The sequence below is a fragment of the Melanostigma gelatinosum genome, assembly GCF_949748355.1.
Source record: "Melanostigma gelatinosum genome assembly, chromosome: 17".
NCBI lineage: Eukaryota > Metazoa > Chordata > Actinopteri > Perciformes > Zoarcidae > Melanostigma > Melanostigma gelatinosum.
The window spans coordinates 2,703,692-2,720,561 of NC_136650.1; the positions used below are offsets into that span (position 1 = coordinate 2,703,692).

Sequence of the window (16,870 nt, forward strand, 5' to 3'; positions counted from 1 at the left end):
AATAACAGTGGTGTTCGTGCACCTCGAGCCATTGTCCACAGGGCGGAGTCATGGTCCCATCTCCTCCAATCACAGTAAGACGTGGCAGTGAGTGTCTCTGTGACAGCAGGAAGTCAGCATGGTCATGAGCAGGGGTCACCTTCACTGCACCTACAGAACACAAACACAGGGACGTGATCAACATGGGCAGCTCAGGTCACATGACAGCAACAGCATTCACTCTGTGTGTCCAGGGTAAGGGTGAACAAGCCCGTCAGGCTTTGGATGTTCAGTTTTTGATGAGACGGTGTCAGAGGGGTTCAGACAGTAGTGTTGCTGTCACCAGTTCCTAGCTCCATGTCCACCATTGAATCAGTGATGATGGGCAGGAGTCGGTTGGTGAAGGGGTGTCTGCACTGCTTCCCATGAACAGCCTGGAACAGAGTGGACCAATAGGAAAGATATTACTAATATGTTATAAGAGATATATGTTCACAAAAGATTGTGATCCAAATGTACTTTCTTCAACTTCAACTTATACTCATTATATTTAGCCCTTTAGATCATTAGAGCTCTATCTTTTATTGTTTCTACCCCTTATACCTTTTAAAATATATAATACAAGCTTTTATCACATGTTTTTACAATGTAAGTCAATGGGAGACATCTTCAAATCCTCTTAAACCTTCTCCACTTCTGCACACTTATTTCAGACTTCATTTAATATTTAAACAGGTTACAAGACTTTGAACTATTAAAGTACAAGTCAATATAAGTTAACATCTTTTACAGTTTACGTTTTGGTTTTCAAACATTTTTCAAAGATGGTCTTTCAACGGTATTGATTAAATCTTTACTTTATTGTAAGCAATAACTGTAAACATCAAGGCCAAATTTGAAAAAGCAGGTACATTTTCACAATTTTTTTGACAAATAATTTTGCAGGAAAATATCCATCCATTTCAAAAACGACACTGGAGTAACTATACCCCCAAATCACTTTATTCAGCTGAAAATGAATGTCCCAGCCTTGCTTGTCAACTCAAATTCACAAATATTTACGAGACTTTACAGTCTTTACCTAACCATAATCATAACTGTCAGAATGCTAAAAAATAAATAAGTAGGCAGCATGCTAGCAATTAGCATTAGCGCTACCGATTAGCATAAGCTAATTGAAAGGGTCATGGCCACTATGAATGGTAAGCTGTTCCCAAACAAACAGTAAAGTCCAGCTAGATGTCAAAGTAAAGTAGCCTCTTCTGCGCTGTGACTGTAATGCTACAGTGGGCATGGAAGATGAGCTGATGAAAGACCCGACTGGCCCTTTAGCAGAGCTGCTTTATGGTAATATTTGATTTGTAGCTTGATTTGTCAGACGTTAATTCACAGGACTGCTCCTGTCTGGCTGTTTTCTCTAGAAGCTTTGCCTCAACTGATTTTTCAGAACACTTACTTACACATTCATCCTCTCATCACTCTAGACTTATTACAGCAGAATGACTAAGTGAAAACAGGATTTTAGATTTTTTTCAAACAGACCGAAACCGAAAATATCACATTGACGCATTAAGTATTGCGACCCTTAACTCAGTACTTAGTTGAAGCACCTTAAGCAGCCTTGAGTCTACTGGGGTATGATCATCTTTGCACACCTTGATTTGGGGATTTTCTGTCATTCCTCTCTGCAGATCCTCTCAAGCACTGTCAGGTTGAATGGGGTCCACCCATGGACGACCATTTTCAGGTCTCCAGAGATGGGTTCATGTCTGGGTTCAGGATGTGCCACTTAAAGACATTTACAGAGTCGTCCCAAAGCCACTCCTGCTTTGTCTTGGTTGTGTGCTTTGGGTAATTGTTCTATTGGAAGGTGAACCTTCAGCCCGGTCTGAGGTCCTGAGCAAGACCAGGTTTTCATTAAGTCTCTCTGTACTTTGCTCCTTTCAGCTTTACCTCAACCCTGACCATTACCCCAGTCCCCACCATTGATAACCACCCCCACAGCCACTCTGCCATGAGGCCCAGATGGGAGTTTTGCAGTGATGGTCGTCCTTCTGCAAGTTTCTCCTCATCTCCTCACAGGATCTCTGGAGCTCAGCCACAGTGCATTGGCCGAGCTGCCGGCTCTAGGACGAGTCCTGGTTCTCCAGACTTCTTCCATTTAAGAATTATGGAGGCCACTGGGCTCATGGGAACCTTCAACGCAGCAGAATGTTCTTGTAGCCTAACCCAGATCTCTGCTTGAGACAATCCTCTGGGAGCTCTGCGGGCAGTACCTTCACGTCACGGCCCTGTTTCTGCTCTGCTATGCATTGTGAGCCCTTCATACAGACAGATGTGTGTCTTACCCAATCGATTGAATTCAATTCAGTCAAGCTGTAGAAGCATCTCAAAGATGATCAGGAGGAATATGAGCTACATTTCAAGTGTGGAGGGTCTGAATACTTCTGTCAATGAGGTATAGTAGTTGTTCTTTGAATATATATTTGTAAAGAAATCTGAAATCCTGTTTTGGCTTCATCATTATAAGGTATTGAGAACAGATTGGGGGGGGGGGATTCTCATCCAGTGCAACTCAAAAGGGATATTTCTGTACTTTTTACACCAACACATCAATACTTTTGGGTTTGTGATCTCTGACAAAAAACAATCTAGGTGACGCTCCGTTTTGTTTCAGATGTATAGGATTTGCTAAATGATCCACAAAGAGGAGTTTTCTCTTGGAACTTCTGACATAGTGCCAATTAAATAACCATGCAAACCCTCAAGTGGTAAAATGAAAATGATGAAATGTTTTAATGTTTTTTTCTTTGCTCCAACATCATTAGTCATCTCACTACCCCTAAAATGTATCTGGTGACCCTTTGAAGGGCCCCGACCCCTTGGTTGGGAAACATTGAACTAAACTAGCTAACTGTATATCAAGTAGTTCAAACTAGCTCCACCTCAAGGAGCTACAACAGTTTGAATGCAATACTTTTATTTGTAAAGGAGTATTTTTTTAAATTACGGTATTCGTACTTGTAATCAAGTAAAGGATTCAAGTACTTCTTCCACCACTGAACTTGGTTGATTGTATCCCTATCATCCACACATACATGTATATATCTTGTTGCATACAGATTTATTTGTGAGGGGACAACATAGATGAACATTGTTACATAGGGACAATGCAGCCGATGTAATGTGTACTGGGCATCTAGCTGAAGGTTGTTGTAAATTGTTTGAGTGCATGTGTACTTTTATTGTGAAGAGCATGAAACAGGAAGTGCTTTTACTGTGAAGAGCGAGAAGTAGCATGGTAAGTGTCTGCGACAACAATGATGATAAGAAAAAATCCCTATATGTCGGGTGCAAGAGTGCGCTCTGTTTACTCTAACAGTTGTAATACTGCAGTTACAGAAGTAAACGTGTTCCGTTCAAAACCATGTCTTGGTCGTCATTAGAAGCTCCACTTCACAACAAAGGTACAGTGCCATGCATAAATATCCCCCCCCCCCCTCCTTCACATTTCTCCAATTCTTTTGCTTTACAACCTGGAATTAAAATTAATTTCTATTTGGATTTTATGTAATGGACCTACACAAAATAGTCCGAATTGGTGATATAAAAAACAGAAAAAGAAATTCTACAAATTAAATAAGTGAAAGGTGGAGCGTGCTTATGCATTCATCTCCTTTACCATGAAACCCCTAAATACGATTTGGTACTACCAATTACCTTCAGAGTTCACATAATTCATTAAATAAAGTCCAGCTGTGTGCAATTTAAGGGTCACATGATCTGTCACATGATCTGAAGGAGCGCCATTGAATCCATTGTTACAAAATGGATAGAATATGGCACCACAACAAACCTGCCAACAGAGGGCCGATACTCAGGGACCAGACAAGGAGGACATTAATCAGAGAGACAACTAAGAGACCAAAGATAACCCTGAAGGAGCTGAAGGCTCCACAGTATCTGTCCCTAGGACCAAACCGTTATGGAGGAGGGGCCAGAATAAGACACTGCTTAAAGACAAAAATAAGAAAACATGTTTGGAGTTCACCTAAAGGCACGTGGGAGACTCCAAATGTGTTTCCCTATTTTTGTTTTTGAGCTGTGAAGAAAGGGTCCTATGCACAGTATGTTTTCTAGATAGGACAGGGTCGTCTTTGGTCTCTTTGTTGCTCTAGTTTGGCGCCTCCCCACTATTCCTCATTCATTCATTGGTGTCTCGCATCAATTAAAACTTCCGTCAACTAGAATTACCGTCGGTTGCATGCCACTGCAAAGCAGACAAGGAGCCATTTACATCCATGTCTGTCCAAAATGTCATCACTTTCATACTCGACATTTGTGTGAAATTGTCATAATTAGCGTATGTAGTCTTGAGTTATGGCCAAAACCGTGTTTTGTGAGGTCACAGTGACCTTTTGACCATCAAATTGTAATAAGTTCATTCTTGAGTCCAAGTGGACATATGTTCCAAATTAGAAGGCATTGCTGAGATAACGCGTTCAGCAGATAGAGACGGACGGACAGAGGATGAAAACTGGTACTAGCCTGATACCGAGGATCGTCAGGGTGAACAGCTACAGCCACATCTCCCAGCATGGTCTCAGGACGGGTGGTGGAAACAGCCACCTCTCCATCTAAAACACAGGGAAAAGTGAGGCAACATCGAACAGAACAAGCACAACATGCATCATATTTCCAGACAGTCACAAACACTCACCGTGGCCTTCTAAAGGGTAGGCGAAGGTAAGCATTGTTCCAAACTCCACCGTGTCTTCATAACCAGGAACAGACAGCATGGTCTGTCCAGACAGCTCCTTGGAGTCAACCTGACAGCAAATCCACAGGCTGATGTACATATACCATTCTCTACAATTGATGGGCCACGTTTACCAGGCGGCAACACACAGTATGGGTTGGAGCGTGAAAATTCATTCTTGACCTTGGAAATAGCTTGACAAATACTAAATCTTGACTCAAGGTCCTCTTACTAGCTTTTTCCAGAGCTTTCAACTGCATCTGGCAGTCGGTCTCTCTCAGTGGATCCAGTTTGCTCAGTTGTGTACAGGAAACCCACTGCCCCCCATGATCACCTGGCATCACATACCAAAGGTCCATCCTTACTGTTTGTCATGTGATGACAAATAAGATATCTCCTTGACAACGCTGAGAAAACGTAGTTGAAAACTCCAGAAAAAGAAAGTAAATGGACCCCGAGTCAAGATTTTAGAACCAGTGAAAGGAATTCAATGACGACATCATATATTATTGTTTTTGGCATGTGGGACTGATGGAAAATGATTTGCAACAAACTGCATACACTCATGTACACTCTAAAAATATACCTTTATCAACAGTAGACCCGACTTGAGAATATCTCATCACCAAAGGCATGTTGACAGAGTTTGTGCAATTGTATAAAGAAGAATAGAGGAAAGCACTGCAGTGTGTGGATGTTTAAAGCTGGTAGAGAGCTGTGCACAGCCGCTGTAACTGCTGCTACATTCTGACTTGATGGGTCCAACACTAGTTATTCTGGGCCAGATTTACTCAGACACATGATGTGTAATTATCAAGCAGAGCAACAGGCGGGAGTCACAGTTTGTGTCATTTATACAAGTGTCTGCCAGGTGAGCCTCTCTCATTGCATATGCAAATAATAGGAGACATGTTGACGGAGGCAGATTATGTATTCCGCTGGATTTACCGAGCTCACAGTCTGGGAAAAGTCTCCGCCTCTGAAAAGGAGGTGTAAACAAAGCACAGGTGGAGAGCCACAAGAAGATTGTAGTGGGACAAGAAACAGAAACACAGCTGTACTGAACTTATTATTAGAAACTAACACGGAGCAATTAGGCCTCTATCAATGAACACAATATCTGATTGCTGTAACACAGAGAACAGTGGTCGGAAGTTGTGGTTTGAATTTGAACTTGACCATCAAGTGTAAAATCTCCATCTCCACCTGCTCCACCTGCTCCACCCGTCTCCCTCCCTCCACAGGTTGGTTTGTCTTATAAGTCATCTCTTTTTTGTTGACTGCCTCCTAATGTATTAATCATTGACTATATGCTTAAGATTATAATGTCAGAATTTTAGGAGCCGTATATTGAGTAATAGTATCAGTTGTTCTGAGGTGGAGCTGGAAAAAATAAGCATTTGTGATCAAGTTCACTACATTATGAGGTTGAGAACCAGGATCAGTCGAGGAGCTGACTGCATAATGAGCAGCTACTGCAGTAAACCAGGAGCTCAATGAAAACCACAGCACACATTGTCTTATCAAATCTAGCCCTCTATGTTCTAAAACTCAAGTTCATTTCTATTTATTTGTGGAGAGACTAAAATCTGTCTCTGTTGATCATCTGAACAACTGAAAATAAACCCTATATTTAATGGACTATCTTTAGAAATTGATATTGATGTTTGAAGTTAGTTTTTCATTTTCCCAGTCGTCCAATGGCTAGAGAGCTGAGCATGCCGCTGGTACCCATAAGAGGAAGAGCCTTACTTATTTACATCTGAAATATGTGGTATCCATTATTTTGTCCACCTGTAGTCTTCACTGTATTCACCTCTATGTCAGAGATGGCAGATTCCAGAGCACAGCTCCAGTTGACCAGAGCCTCTGAGCGATAAATCAGACCGGAGTCACTCAGCCTGACAAAGGCCTCAGTCACAGCCCTGCTGAAACCCTGGAATCACATGCAAACACATTCCACATCTCATTAAAGCCAACGGTACACTCCAATATACTGACGGTCCTGTGATAATACCCCGTCACGGCCGTAATTATGTTGGTTTATAAATAGATGTTGAATCTATTTATAAGAGATCAAAGAACGTATCATGGTTATGACACATCTTAAACCCCTGTGTTCACATACTGGCATGTGCTGGAAAGCTATTGTGATGTGGATACACATGGAGAGCTGCACTGAGTGAACCTCCTGTCCTAAGCTGGGGTCACGTTATAGTTAGTAAGACTGCAGGAACACTGGGGACAATATATGCTCTGCTGACTGACCAATGGTCACTGTTATGTGCAGTGTACAACGTGGGACACGTCTTATAGTATTTGAGTATTAACCTGTGTGTTCATTTAGTCATAATAAATAACTAATCAACACAACTTGACCATACGCTTCTCCAAATATTTGTTACCCATTATCTCAGATTATATGACCCCTGGGGAGCAACATATTCCAAACTCCATCAGGATCATTTGTGCTTCTACAGACATACACGACACATTTTCCAGGTGCTATGAAAAGAGAGCAACACATATGAGTGGAATCTTACTGGATCCATGGTGAAACACGCTCTGCTCCAGTCCAGAGACGCTCCGAGCTTCCTCAGCTGGTGGTAGATCTCTTCTCCTGTCCTGGGACACACACAGGGACAGAGTGAAGCTAACATGCTGCAGCCCAAACACAGGATGACGAGGGATGAATGTGAAGACTCACTCCTTCTTCCATTTCCACACCTCACGGAGAAACTCTTTCCTGGTGAAGTCCTGTCTGCGCTTCCCGCTGTCCCTCAGCAGTCTCCTCTCCACCACCGTCTAACACAGACACAAAGGACTACATGAGACGCAGCAGCAGTGAGAGGTTTCTTAAAATCCTGTCCATGCAAAGCCAGAAGAAAATCAACATCACTCACCACCTCACAACCAAACCACTGATATGCTTTCTGTTTCATGAAGAGAACTTTTATGTGAAGGTGCTGTTTCTTCATGTCATTAAGAAGAACTCCACATGAGAAAACTATTCCCAGTGTACTGCGGTTCAGGAGTTCTAATGGAAGTGATGGGGGACAAAGCTTCAGCAGTCCGAGTACGTCACATCCAGTCGATCTCACAAAGTTACTGAATAAATGAGGACTGTGGATTTTCTCCATTGGAATGACGTTAGCAGGAGATCAAACCAAAGCAACATTTAAGAAAGAATTGAGAAAATGTGAGCCAATCATTTAAATCCCAGACGGTCATGAAAGAGGAAGAAGACAAGACGTTGTCATACCTGTGTTGCAATACCTGCATGGTCACATCCAGGGACCCACAGGACTCTGTAGCCCTGCATCCTCCTCCTGATGGATGACAAATATTTTACGTCATCAAACAAACAGATCAATTCTTAACTAGCGACAGCTGACACTTGACACAAGATGCTGCAGATGTTACCATCGAACCAGAGCGTCCTCCACAGCTACAGTGAGAGCGTGGCCCAGGTGCAGAGTGCCAGTCACGTTTGGTGGAGGAATACACAGAGCGAAGGTCTGATCCACACCGTGAGACAACCTCTCCTGATGGACATGACAGGTGTGAGAGTGGGTGTGCCAGAGTCTGTGTTTGATTGGCCGCCTGCTACAATGCATTACAATAGTTGCTGGGTGTGTTCTGTATTACATAGATTATATCAAAGGCTGTACTGAAGGGAAGTCAAATATAAATAAATAAGTGAGGGGCCATCACTTTAGTTTGTTCCTCACATGTTGTTCCGGATGAAAGAATCCCTCTTTCTCCCACCACTGATACCAGCTGGACTCCACATACTCTGGACAGTACGAGGACGGGAACAGCAAGCTGGTGTCTGCAGAGCACAATGCACGTTAAAGTGTGCAGAGAGACACGAGCGGTGGACAAGCTGCTGCTGGAAAAGTCAATCACCTTTCTTTGTCCCTGGAGGTGTTTGAGCAGTGTACACGATCTGCTGCTTCTCACCCCATTTCACTGCTTCATCTTCAGCAGTCTGGAAAGCAACAAACCACACAAATAAACCATTCACTGCATATGAACCACTACTTTAATACATCCGGCTGTACCTGGACTGTGTGAGCAATGAACCATGATATCAACTGTGTATATGATATTTGCACCAAAGTATTGATTGCCATGTATAAAATCATATACACCGAGTTACAGGAATAAACCACAGAAACCTGATACGGGAAACTAGCATGATGTATGAAAAATAATGTGTTGGTTGTTTAATGTGGACATTTAGGCCAAAATATGAGGACACAGAGATATGGGGGGGGGGGGGGGGGTCATTGTAAATCGACATAAACAGATGAATCGACAAAGAAAGCAAAACAACACATCCACTTTTACATGAGCAAATATGACTATTGTCAGAATTAAACATGTACATAAATGAAACTAAAGCTTGGGGGTTTGAAGATGAGGAGTGTTCAACCACTAGTAAGACTCTGTTATGATGGTGTATTATTTCTGGTTTTGCTGCATCAAATATCTGTATTTTACACTTAAGTGTTCTCTGAGAAATTGCCTTTTGAAAGCTGATCAGTTTCTTGAAGGCTGGAGATTATACCAGAACAACTCGTCAGGCACAGCTGTTGTAGTGATAGAAGTTTGAAGAAGCACCAGATTTCTCTGTGTTTACTGCGTTTGAAGCGCTGAAGCTTTGAAACTTTTTGGCACAAATAGAAAGAAAGCCTAATCTTTTTTTTCAGAGTGAGAGTTTATAAGATGAAGTAAAAAAGAGACAATACATTTGCTCATCGAATACATTCCAATGTGTCCAACTTCCTCCAAATAATTTGACGATGTCAGCAGCTAAATTATTTACATAATGATTCTCCCTCATCTTGTTTGTGCAGTTGCACTCAGACATATAAAACCACCTTTAACTGCCCAAAAGCTGCCAAGTAACGGCCCACACTTCCCATGCGTAGCTGCAACTCAAATCATCTTTTTAGGCTAGGTTTATTTCGTGCATGAAACTACTGTGGTTGTGAGTGGCCCTCTGGGCGCTAACAGAGGTGACCCACACAGCAGGACTGTGGCTGGACATTGTTTCGACACTGACGGAGGACTAAAGCTGCTGCTGTGTGCTGCTGTCTCTACAGAGCCTTTACATTTTGAGGACACTATTCCTGTGCTTAAACATGTCTCAAACTGACAAACCTCCACTTGTATATTTTGGGTTTATTCTTAAAGCGGATGGGCACCAATCTCACAGAATACTCCTCCGCCTGTGGAAACAGTTGTACAATGTCTCTGGAGGAGTTCATATTTGCTCCGTCTCCCATTCACTTCTATTGAGGGCTGCACTTCAGGCAAATTCAAGCCTCCGGTGTGATCTCCAGCCGGCTCTGTCAGACTCACCTTTGACTGGGCCAATAGAAACCGTGAAGGCTAATGTAACCTTGATGATGTCATAGTTTAAAGGATGATCTCTAATTGGGCTTGGAGACTACAAACCGGAGGACTGAGGTTTGACAGTAAAATGCAGCAGGAGGGGTTCCACACCTTCAGTCTCTCTGTGTGTCTCTCTCTCTCTCTGTGTCTCTCTCTCTAACACAGAGTTTTATTCTCACTATATTATTCTTTGAACCGTTTAGACGAGATATATTTTGCTTTGCATGGAGCTTCTTTCCTACTTACACTGTGTTGACTTGACAGTATGGCCTCTTCCCGCTCTCGCCTCCGCCTCTGCTTCTCTGCTTGGGACCGTGGAGAGGAGTTGGACTGAGGTGAAGAGGAGGAAGGTTTTGGTGGGTTGCTGGAACAGAGTCTGGCTTCTCCTCTGGCTGTCAGCCACAAAGTCAGGACACGTCCTCCCCTCCACATCCTCAATAACACACTACGATAGAAACGAACAAAAATAATCATGTCACGCAAGAGTCGTCTGTAAGTAAGCTAATACATAAACTTAACGTGAAATAAGTGTATCTGGGGTGACAATTCATATTTCAACTGGCTTAGTGTACTTACTGTGCTTACAATACACCGAGTGTTCCGAAATGCCAGCCACGACCTTTTAACTTAGTCACTTCGCAATTACAAGCCCAAAAAGGTGCATTTCTATCATGCTGTTAATTATGTTGACATTGCATAATTTCGTAGAATAATTGTAATTTCATATCACTCTGTTATAATATGTTTTTCTTTTATTCTTGGCATGTGGGGGATGTTTTGGACGGACAGATAAAATGTCACGGACAACAGGAAATAACCACTGTCCGTCTGGAAATAGCTTCCCCACAACACTACTGCTGTCACGCAAAACCGAGAGACGAAGCATCCTGCCTACGTTTAAAAATAAAACTACATATGGAAACAATGTTCAATAAAAATGCAATATTAATTGCCTAACTGCTCCTTCATTGGATATGTAATATTATGGAATAGCTCGGTGGTTTGGCGTGACTATTTTGTGTCGTTTTGAGGTGAAAATCTTTAACTTCCGTTTGAGTCTGACGAACTCATTTGGCAGCTTGACCACATCTCAACATAGTGTTCAACGCCTCACTAGCTTCACGTCAACGTGCCATTTGAATACAGTCTGTCAGTTAAATAACGAAAATCTGTCATTGTAACGTTAGCTTTCATAACGAACAGACATTGTCTATCACTGACGGTCGACTCCTGTTCGTCATATTTTAAAGCTAGCTAACGGTAGTGTTAGCCAGCAGCTCCAGGGATGGCGGAGGTTCCCGGGACATCGAGTGAGACGATAACGGAGACTGTTCAGACGAGCACACCGCCGCCGCCCCAGCAGGTAAGCTGGCCAGTCGTGAAGACGTTTGACTGTTTTGCTAAAAGTTATCTTACTGCAGAGTAAAACCGCTCGGTGGTGTCCAGCCCCAACGAGGCCGCGCTGCTTGCAGACAGCGTTCATGTTGTCGTCAGAAGTTGTAACACGGCTGTCAGTCCTACCCCGTGAAGCTTCACGAGGCCTAACCTGTTCCGTACAACATGGCAGTCACGTCACTAGTTACGATGTTAGCTAAGTGAGTTAACGTTACCGTTGACATTACAGCAACCGTATAGGTTGGTGCAAAACGTTCTAACGTAGCTAACGTTATGCATTAACGAGAGTCCTCTGGCTCTCTGCAGGTTCAGGTACACAGCAGGTATTCAACTCAAGTATGTCTGTCGGTTCTGAAAGAACAGAGCTTCACGTCATATCGTATTCAGACCTTAGTTTCAATGAAGGGACATTGTAATGCTTCAACAGAGAACACATTAGTGTTCTTCCAACTTTGGGCCCTGTCCAGTTTCAACATGATAATGTCCCCATATACAAAGCCAGGTCCATAAAAACATGTTTTCCCAGTTTGGTGTGGACAAACTTGATTGTCCCGCACAGATCCTTGACCTCGACCCCATCCAACACCTTTGGGATGAACTGGAAGATCAATCACAAGTCAGGAATTCCACGTCCCACGATGCCAAGTGGCCTGAATATTCAGGTGTCCACATACTATGGGCTATGTAATAATTGTTTTATTTGCAACAAATCGTATCAATCCCACTGATATCCATTAAGTTGGTGAGAACCTAATGGAACAATTATTGATGGGATGATAAGATATTGCTGCATATGTTCAATATGAAAAATTCACTTGAACATTATGTCACCAAACTAGTTGCTGAGAGGGAACAGACCAATGTTCCATGTTCTACCTTTGGTTCATCCTTTGCGTTGGCCCAGGAGCCAGCAGAGCCTTGTGAGTGTGTAGTGCTTGATATGAGGACCTTCTGGCTGTGTGAAGACCCAGTCAAACACTACGTCCAGTTTACATTTGAAGCCCAGTATCTGTCACATGTTACAGGAGGGACGAAGCCTGACAATCAAGCTGAGGAAGAGGAAGACTGAGAAGAAGGTGGAGTGGTCCAGTGACACCGTCGACAACGAGCACCTCGGGAGAAGGTCTTCAAAATGTGAGTTCATCTTCTTCATGAGGCACACTGCAAAACAATGAATGCACTGGTTCCTTTTCCGTCAGCAAAGGTCGGATAGTTGAATGCGATAGCTGGAGCTGCTTTAGCATGCTGTAACAATGGTATAGGTTGTCCCCCATTGTTATGCTGACTTCTGAAGGCCCTATACATTGTGTACATTGTTAGTCCTAAACAGTGGTGCTGTATCTCACTGAGCCACGCCCTCCAACCGTTTTACAGTCTACATCCAAATCATCAAAATCTAGAAGCAAATTCTCACAACTTCATTGCTGCTACAACCCATAAATCGACACATCATGTACATAGAATACTCTTCTATTTCTCTTGTACTACGACATATCCTGAAATGTGTTACTGTGATAGTGGCAGCAGGGTGAACAGGCTGTGGCTGGGTGGGAATGGTCCTTAACGTTCTCTAAGCTCTTCTGGCTCCTCTTGTCACCTATATCACTGGTGCTCAGTAGATGAAGACCAGTTATGTTCTAGGTGGTTTTAATCAGTCATATGCTCTTCTCTCTCTCTCTATATATATATATATATATATATATATATATATATATATATATATATATATAGAAGAGCAAACATAGATAGATAGATCTATCTATCTATCTATCTATCTAGAGCTCTGCCTCTTCACCGTCCTGCTGAACTACTTCATGTATCAAATCAAACTGCAAGTGAAAATCTGTTTTTACCACATGCTCCCTATTTGTGGAGCTAAGCGTTTGAAGAAGATGTCATGCTGATGTAGTCAGTGAAGGCATCAGCTGTACATGTAGCTCACATGCACGGATCCTAACTGTGTATGTTGTGTTCCAGGCTGCTGTATTTATGAGAAGCCCCGGCAGTTTGGAGAGTCGTCCTCTGAAAGCGAGGGAGACGATGATGATGAAGGGTGCGGCAGTGCTCACTGTATCCTGGGCCATGACAGGAGAGGCCCTGGACAGAGGGGGGGTGGAGGGACCACAGGGCCCCCAAACTCTGGAGGGTCACACAACCACTAGTGAGCCATCGGGCTGAATGTGGGCTCTGAGGGGTTTCTCACCAGAAAACGACTGCACTCTTTTTTTTCTTTTTTTTAAATCTTTTTTTTTAGTTTGGTTCCATCACTGAAGTACAGGTAGGAGTCAGCATCTGGAGCAGCTGGAGCAGGATTACTGCCTCTGTACTTCACAGAGATATATGGATGATTGAATGAGCCTACCGGTCATTCTTTCTTTAGATAACTGCATGCTCAGTATTGTGCCAACTGACATGCGTCACATGGAATGATGACTACAAGTTCACATTTACAATGTCTTAAAGGAGACATGCAGTAGTGATTGTTGCATGTTTTAGTTCGTTTACTATGGATCACACACGGTGTGCATCACTGTACATCACCGCTGAGCATTCTCCAAAGCCGCTAGCAAAATGGTAGCATTAGCAATGCTTTCCTATTTAATTCACTATGCTATGACAATAAACTGAGGTTTGTGATCCATCACAGTGAACATCACGGCTGCTTTTATTTCTGTCTTGAGTTGTTATGCCGATATGCAATTAAGTTTTCAACTGATGACTTTTTCGTAATTGCTTAATCTACTTTAAATGTTCTCAAGTAATGGAGTAGTGAACCGAGTGCATCTCTCTATCCAGGACTCTCGTGATGAACGTTCACTTTGTCTGGAACCAGTGAGGGTGTGACATCTTAAAGAGAACCTGTGCAGATTCATTCTGTCAAGCTACCGAATGACACAGACAAATCAGGACACCTCTATTGAAGATTTGTCCCATTTTATCAAAATGTCAGAAAAGCTTTAGAGCTATAAGTTGACATCTTAATGTGGCTTGGTCTGTCCAAAAACCCAAATATATTACCTTCACAATTATATGCCCAAGTATTATTCTGGCAGATTTAGCTGATTACATTTATTTTCTTTAATCCAAAACATCAGCCTGCACTTAGACCTGCGTTACCCCCCGATGGTTACTAAACTCTTGCAACAATAAAACAGGAAATGATGGATTACAAGTTGTTACTGCTTGGGAGTCAGGACGAAGGGAATCAAAACCCTACTTGTCATGTGACTGCGTGCTTTGGAAAATTGTCGGCAGCTGTAATGTAAACAAAATGTGATGTTATAAATGAGCCAAAACATGTGAAGTCACTGGTACTGTGTGGTTTAGTGATGTCATCAGGTCAGAAGACAACATGCATCCTTCTGTCTCCTCAACACATCCAACATGATGGATGCTATCCAGCCCTTCAACATGCAGTGCTGATCAAAGCACTGGACTGTACCATGTTTGAGCCCGTTTACTACCAGTCACATTGGTCATCTTCACTTAGCTGCAGACCATGTGACTGTCTCTAGAAGTGAGATGGGCATCCTGTAGGAGAACGAGTGGACTTCAATGGCTACAACGGGTGGAGTGCTTTGGATCAGCAGTCATATGAAGAGCTTGTGATTTTGTCATGAATGAACTGAAACATATAGAGCACTACATGTTATCCCATCGCTGCAGAGTTCAGACATCTTTGCCCAGACAGTTGTAACTCCAGCAGGACATGCTGGAGTTCAGCGTGCAGCGCCATTTAATGCTGAGGTTATGTATGAATACAACACTTTGCTTTTTATTCTTCATTTATTGCTGGACTTCATTGTAAACATGCTAACACTTGATATGCAGTCGACCTCAGTCCGTGGAGTAACATTGCAATCACAGACCATTATGTGAGGGTTGGACGTTCTCCCTCTTGTTTAGTTGAGTGAGTGCTGTCTGTTTCTGGTTTAAAGTTTAGTTACTGATTATATTATGATCTGTAGGACTACGTGATCAGGGCCCTGTTCTTCATATGTGGAGGACTTCATTAACTTGATCAGTGAAACTACATATGGAGGCTGGGGGTCTGGGTAGCCATGAGACCAGTCAGACTTGTAGCGCTGCCTCCTCAGATTACAGATCCTTGTTGATGATGAGACCTCACTGACGGCGTGTTGGTGTCTGTCACTTTAAAAGCCTCTGCTGGTTTCATTGCTCGATCTTTAGATGAATCCATTGTATCCACTGGACAATCCTAGAAACAACGACTTTTGGTTGCACAGGGTGGTATTGAGTGAAGTCAGGCGGGAGATGGGGGCCGGTGACCACACCAGTGGGGACAGCTTTTCTGTTAATGCACCATTAGGTTGCCATTCAGTACAGGTGCATGTGGGTCATCATTTGACTCTCTGCACTCTATTTAAAGACTGAGGCTGTGTGCGCGCTGCAGGATGACTGACTGCTGTTTAATGCGGTGAGGTAACTGGATACAGTGATCAGAGTTCTTCTCAACAGGACAGGTGGAGGTGCATGACTGCTGCCTCAGGCTTTGTACTCATGTCTCAGCTATGACCAAAACATACCAGATACAGACTCCATCATCATCCTCTGCAGTTTCAGACCATGTTTAATGTGTAACAGAAGTGTGAAGCACACCATGCTCTGTGCCATCTCTTCCCATTGGCATTGTTACAGATGTTCTTGTACTGGTACTGCACCTTTCTGTATATACTGTTAAGCATAATGAAAGCAGGTTCCATGTGAAGTAAAGTTTTAAAGTGGCCTCCATGTGTGTTTTGTGTATTACATAGGAGCATGACCCTAAAGGCTCATGAATCAGCACGTGAACGTCTTTCATTTCTGCTGCCCTAAAGACAAGTTTCTGGTGATGGCTTTAAAAATATGAATCCATATCTTTATCTGCAGTACAGCATAAATATTACAAACAGATTCTGTGATCTTCAACTGGATCACCAACCGAACAGCAACATCTGGCTCATGACCCCAGAGGTTCACCTGGTCTCAGGTCAGGGGTCAGTTGTGTGCTCATTTGATTGTAACGGTTTTGAATATGGGGATATGCATTACTGTAGCACAACATCACTGACATGACGAGGACCTTAAGTCAACTAAGAGTCAAATGTCATCACTTTAATACTGGACACACTGCAGCTCAAACATGGTTTGATGCTAAGCTAAAAAAACATGTCCTTACTTAAAGTGGTGAAGTTTGCTGTATAATCAATAATGGAATCGCCAGAAATTAAATTTGTCCAATTTCTGAATGTCATTGTCATGCTAGTGTGACATGTACAGAAAGCAAGTGAGGCCTGGAGATGATTTAATGTCCGGTTACTACTCACTACGTAA

General features: G+C 42.8%; 2 protein-coding genes across 2 annotated transcripts in view; one reads left to right on the top strand and one right to left on the bottom strand.

Moving 5' to 3' along the window:
* vars2 (valyl-tRNA synthetase 2, mitochondrial) overlaps nucleotides 1–10,853 on the bottom strand; it is a 31,785-nt gene extending 20,932 nt beyond the window's left edge. Inside the window, exons 1-13 of the mRNA XM_079287947.1 lie at nucleotides 10,718–10,853; nucleotides 10,388–10,586; nucleotides 8,648–8,729; nucleotides 8,470–8,570; nucleotides 8,162–8,283; nucleotides 8,001–8,067; nucleotides 7,446–7,543; nucleotides 7,282–7,363; nucleotides 6,555–6,674; nucleotides 4,700–4,808; nucleotides 4,528–4,616; nucleotides 323–413; nucleotides 23–150 (exon numbers count right to left, since the gene is read on the bottom strand). Coding sequence (XP_079144073.1) covers nucleotides 23–150; nucleotides 323–413; nucleotides 4,528–4,616; nucleotides 4,700–4,808; nucleotides 6,555–6,674; nucleotides 7,282–7,363; nucleotides 7,446–7,543; nucleotides 8,001–8,067; nucleotides 8,162–8,283; nucleotides 8,470–8,570; nucleotides 8,648–8,729; nucleotides 10,388–10,573 — 1,275 coding nt within the window. The 5' untranslated portion in view covers nucleotides 10,574–10,586; nucleotides 10,718–10,853. The remainder of the gene's footprint in view (nucleotides 1–22; nucleotides 151–322; nucleotides 414–4,527; nucleotides 4,617–4,699; nucleotides 4,809–6,554; nucleotides 6,675–7,281; nucleotides 7,364–7,445; nucleotides 7,544–8,000; nucleotides 8,068–8,161; nucleotides 8,284–8,469; nucleotides 8,571–8,647; nucleotides 8,730–10,387; nucleotides 10,587–10,717) is intronic.
* Nucleotides 10,854–11,253: 400 nt separating this feature from the next.
* ppp1r11 (protein phosphatase 1, regulatory (inhibitor) subunit 11) lies at nucleotides 11,254–16,283 on the top strand. Its single transcript, XM_079287741.1, has 3 exons — nucleotides 11,254–11,504; nucleotides 12,562–12,670; nucleotides 13,514–16,283. Exons 1-3 carry the CDS (start codon nucleotides 11,427–11,429, stop codon nucleotides 13,696–13,698), a joined length of 372 nt encoding a protein of 123 aa, XP_079143867.1. The 5' UTR covers nucleotides 11,254–11,426; the 3' UTR covers nucleotides 13,699–16,283.
* The last annotated feature ends 587 nt before the right edge of the window (nucleotides 16,284–16,870 follow it).

What these genes read in the sequence shown, in the direction of transcription:
- ppp1r11 (XM_079287741.1), top strand. Translation starts at nt 11,427, where the DNA reads ATGGCGGAGGTTCCCGGGACATCGAGTGAGACGATAACGGAGACTGTT. An exon ending in CACCGCCGCCGCCCCAGCAG is followed by an intron (nt 11,505 to 12,561) that starts GTAAGCTGGCCA and finishes CACATGTTACAG; the next exon opens with GAGGGACGAAGCCTGACAAT. An exon ending in CGGGAGAAGGTCTTCAAAAT is followed by an intron (nt 12,671 to 13,513) that starts GTGAGTTCATCT and finishes GTTGTGTTCCAG; the next exon opens with GCTGCTGTATTTATGAGAAG.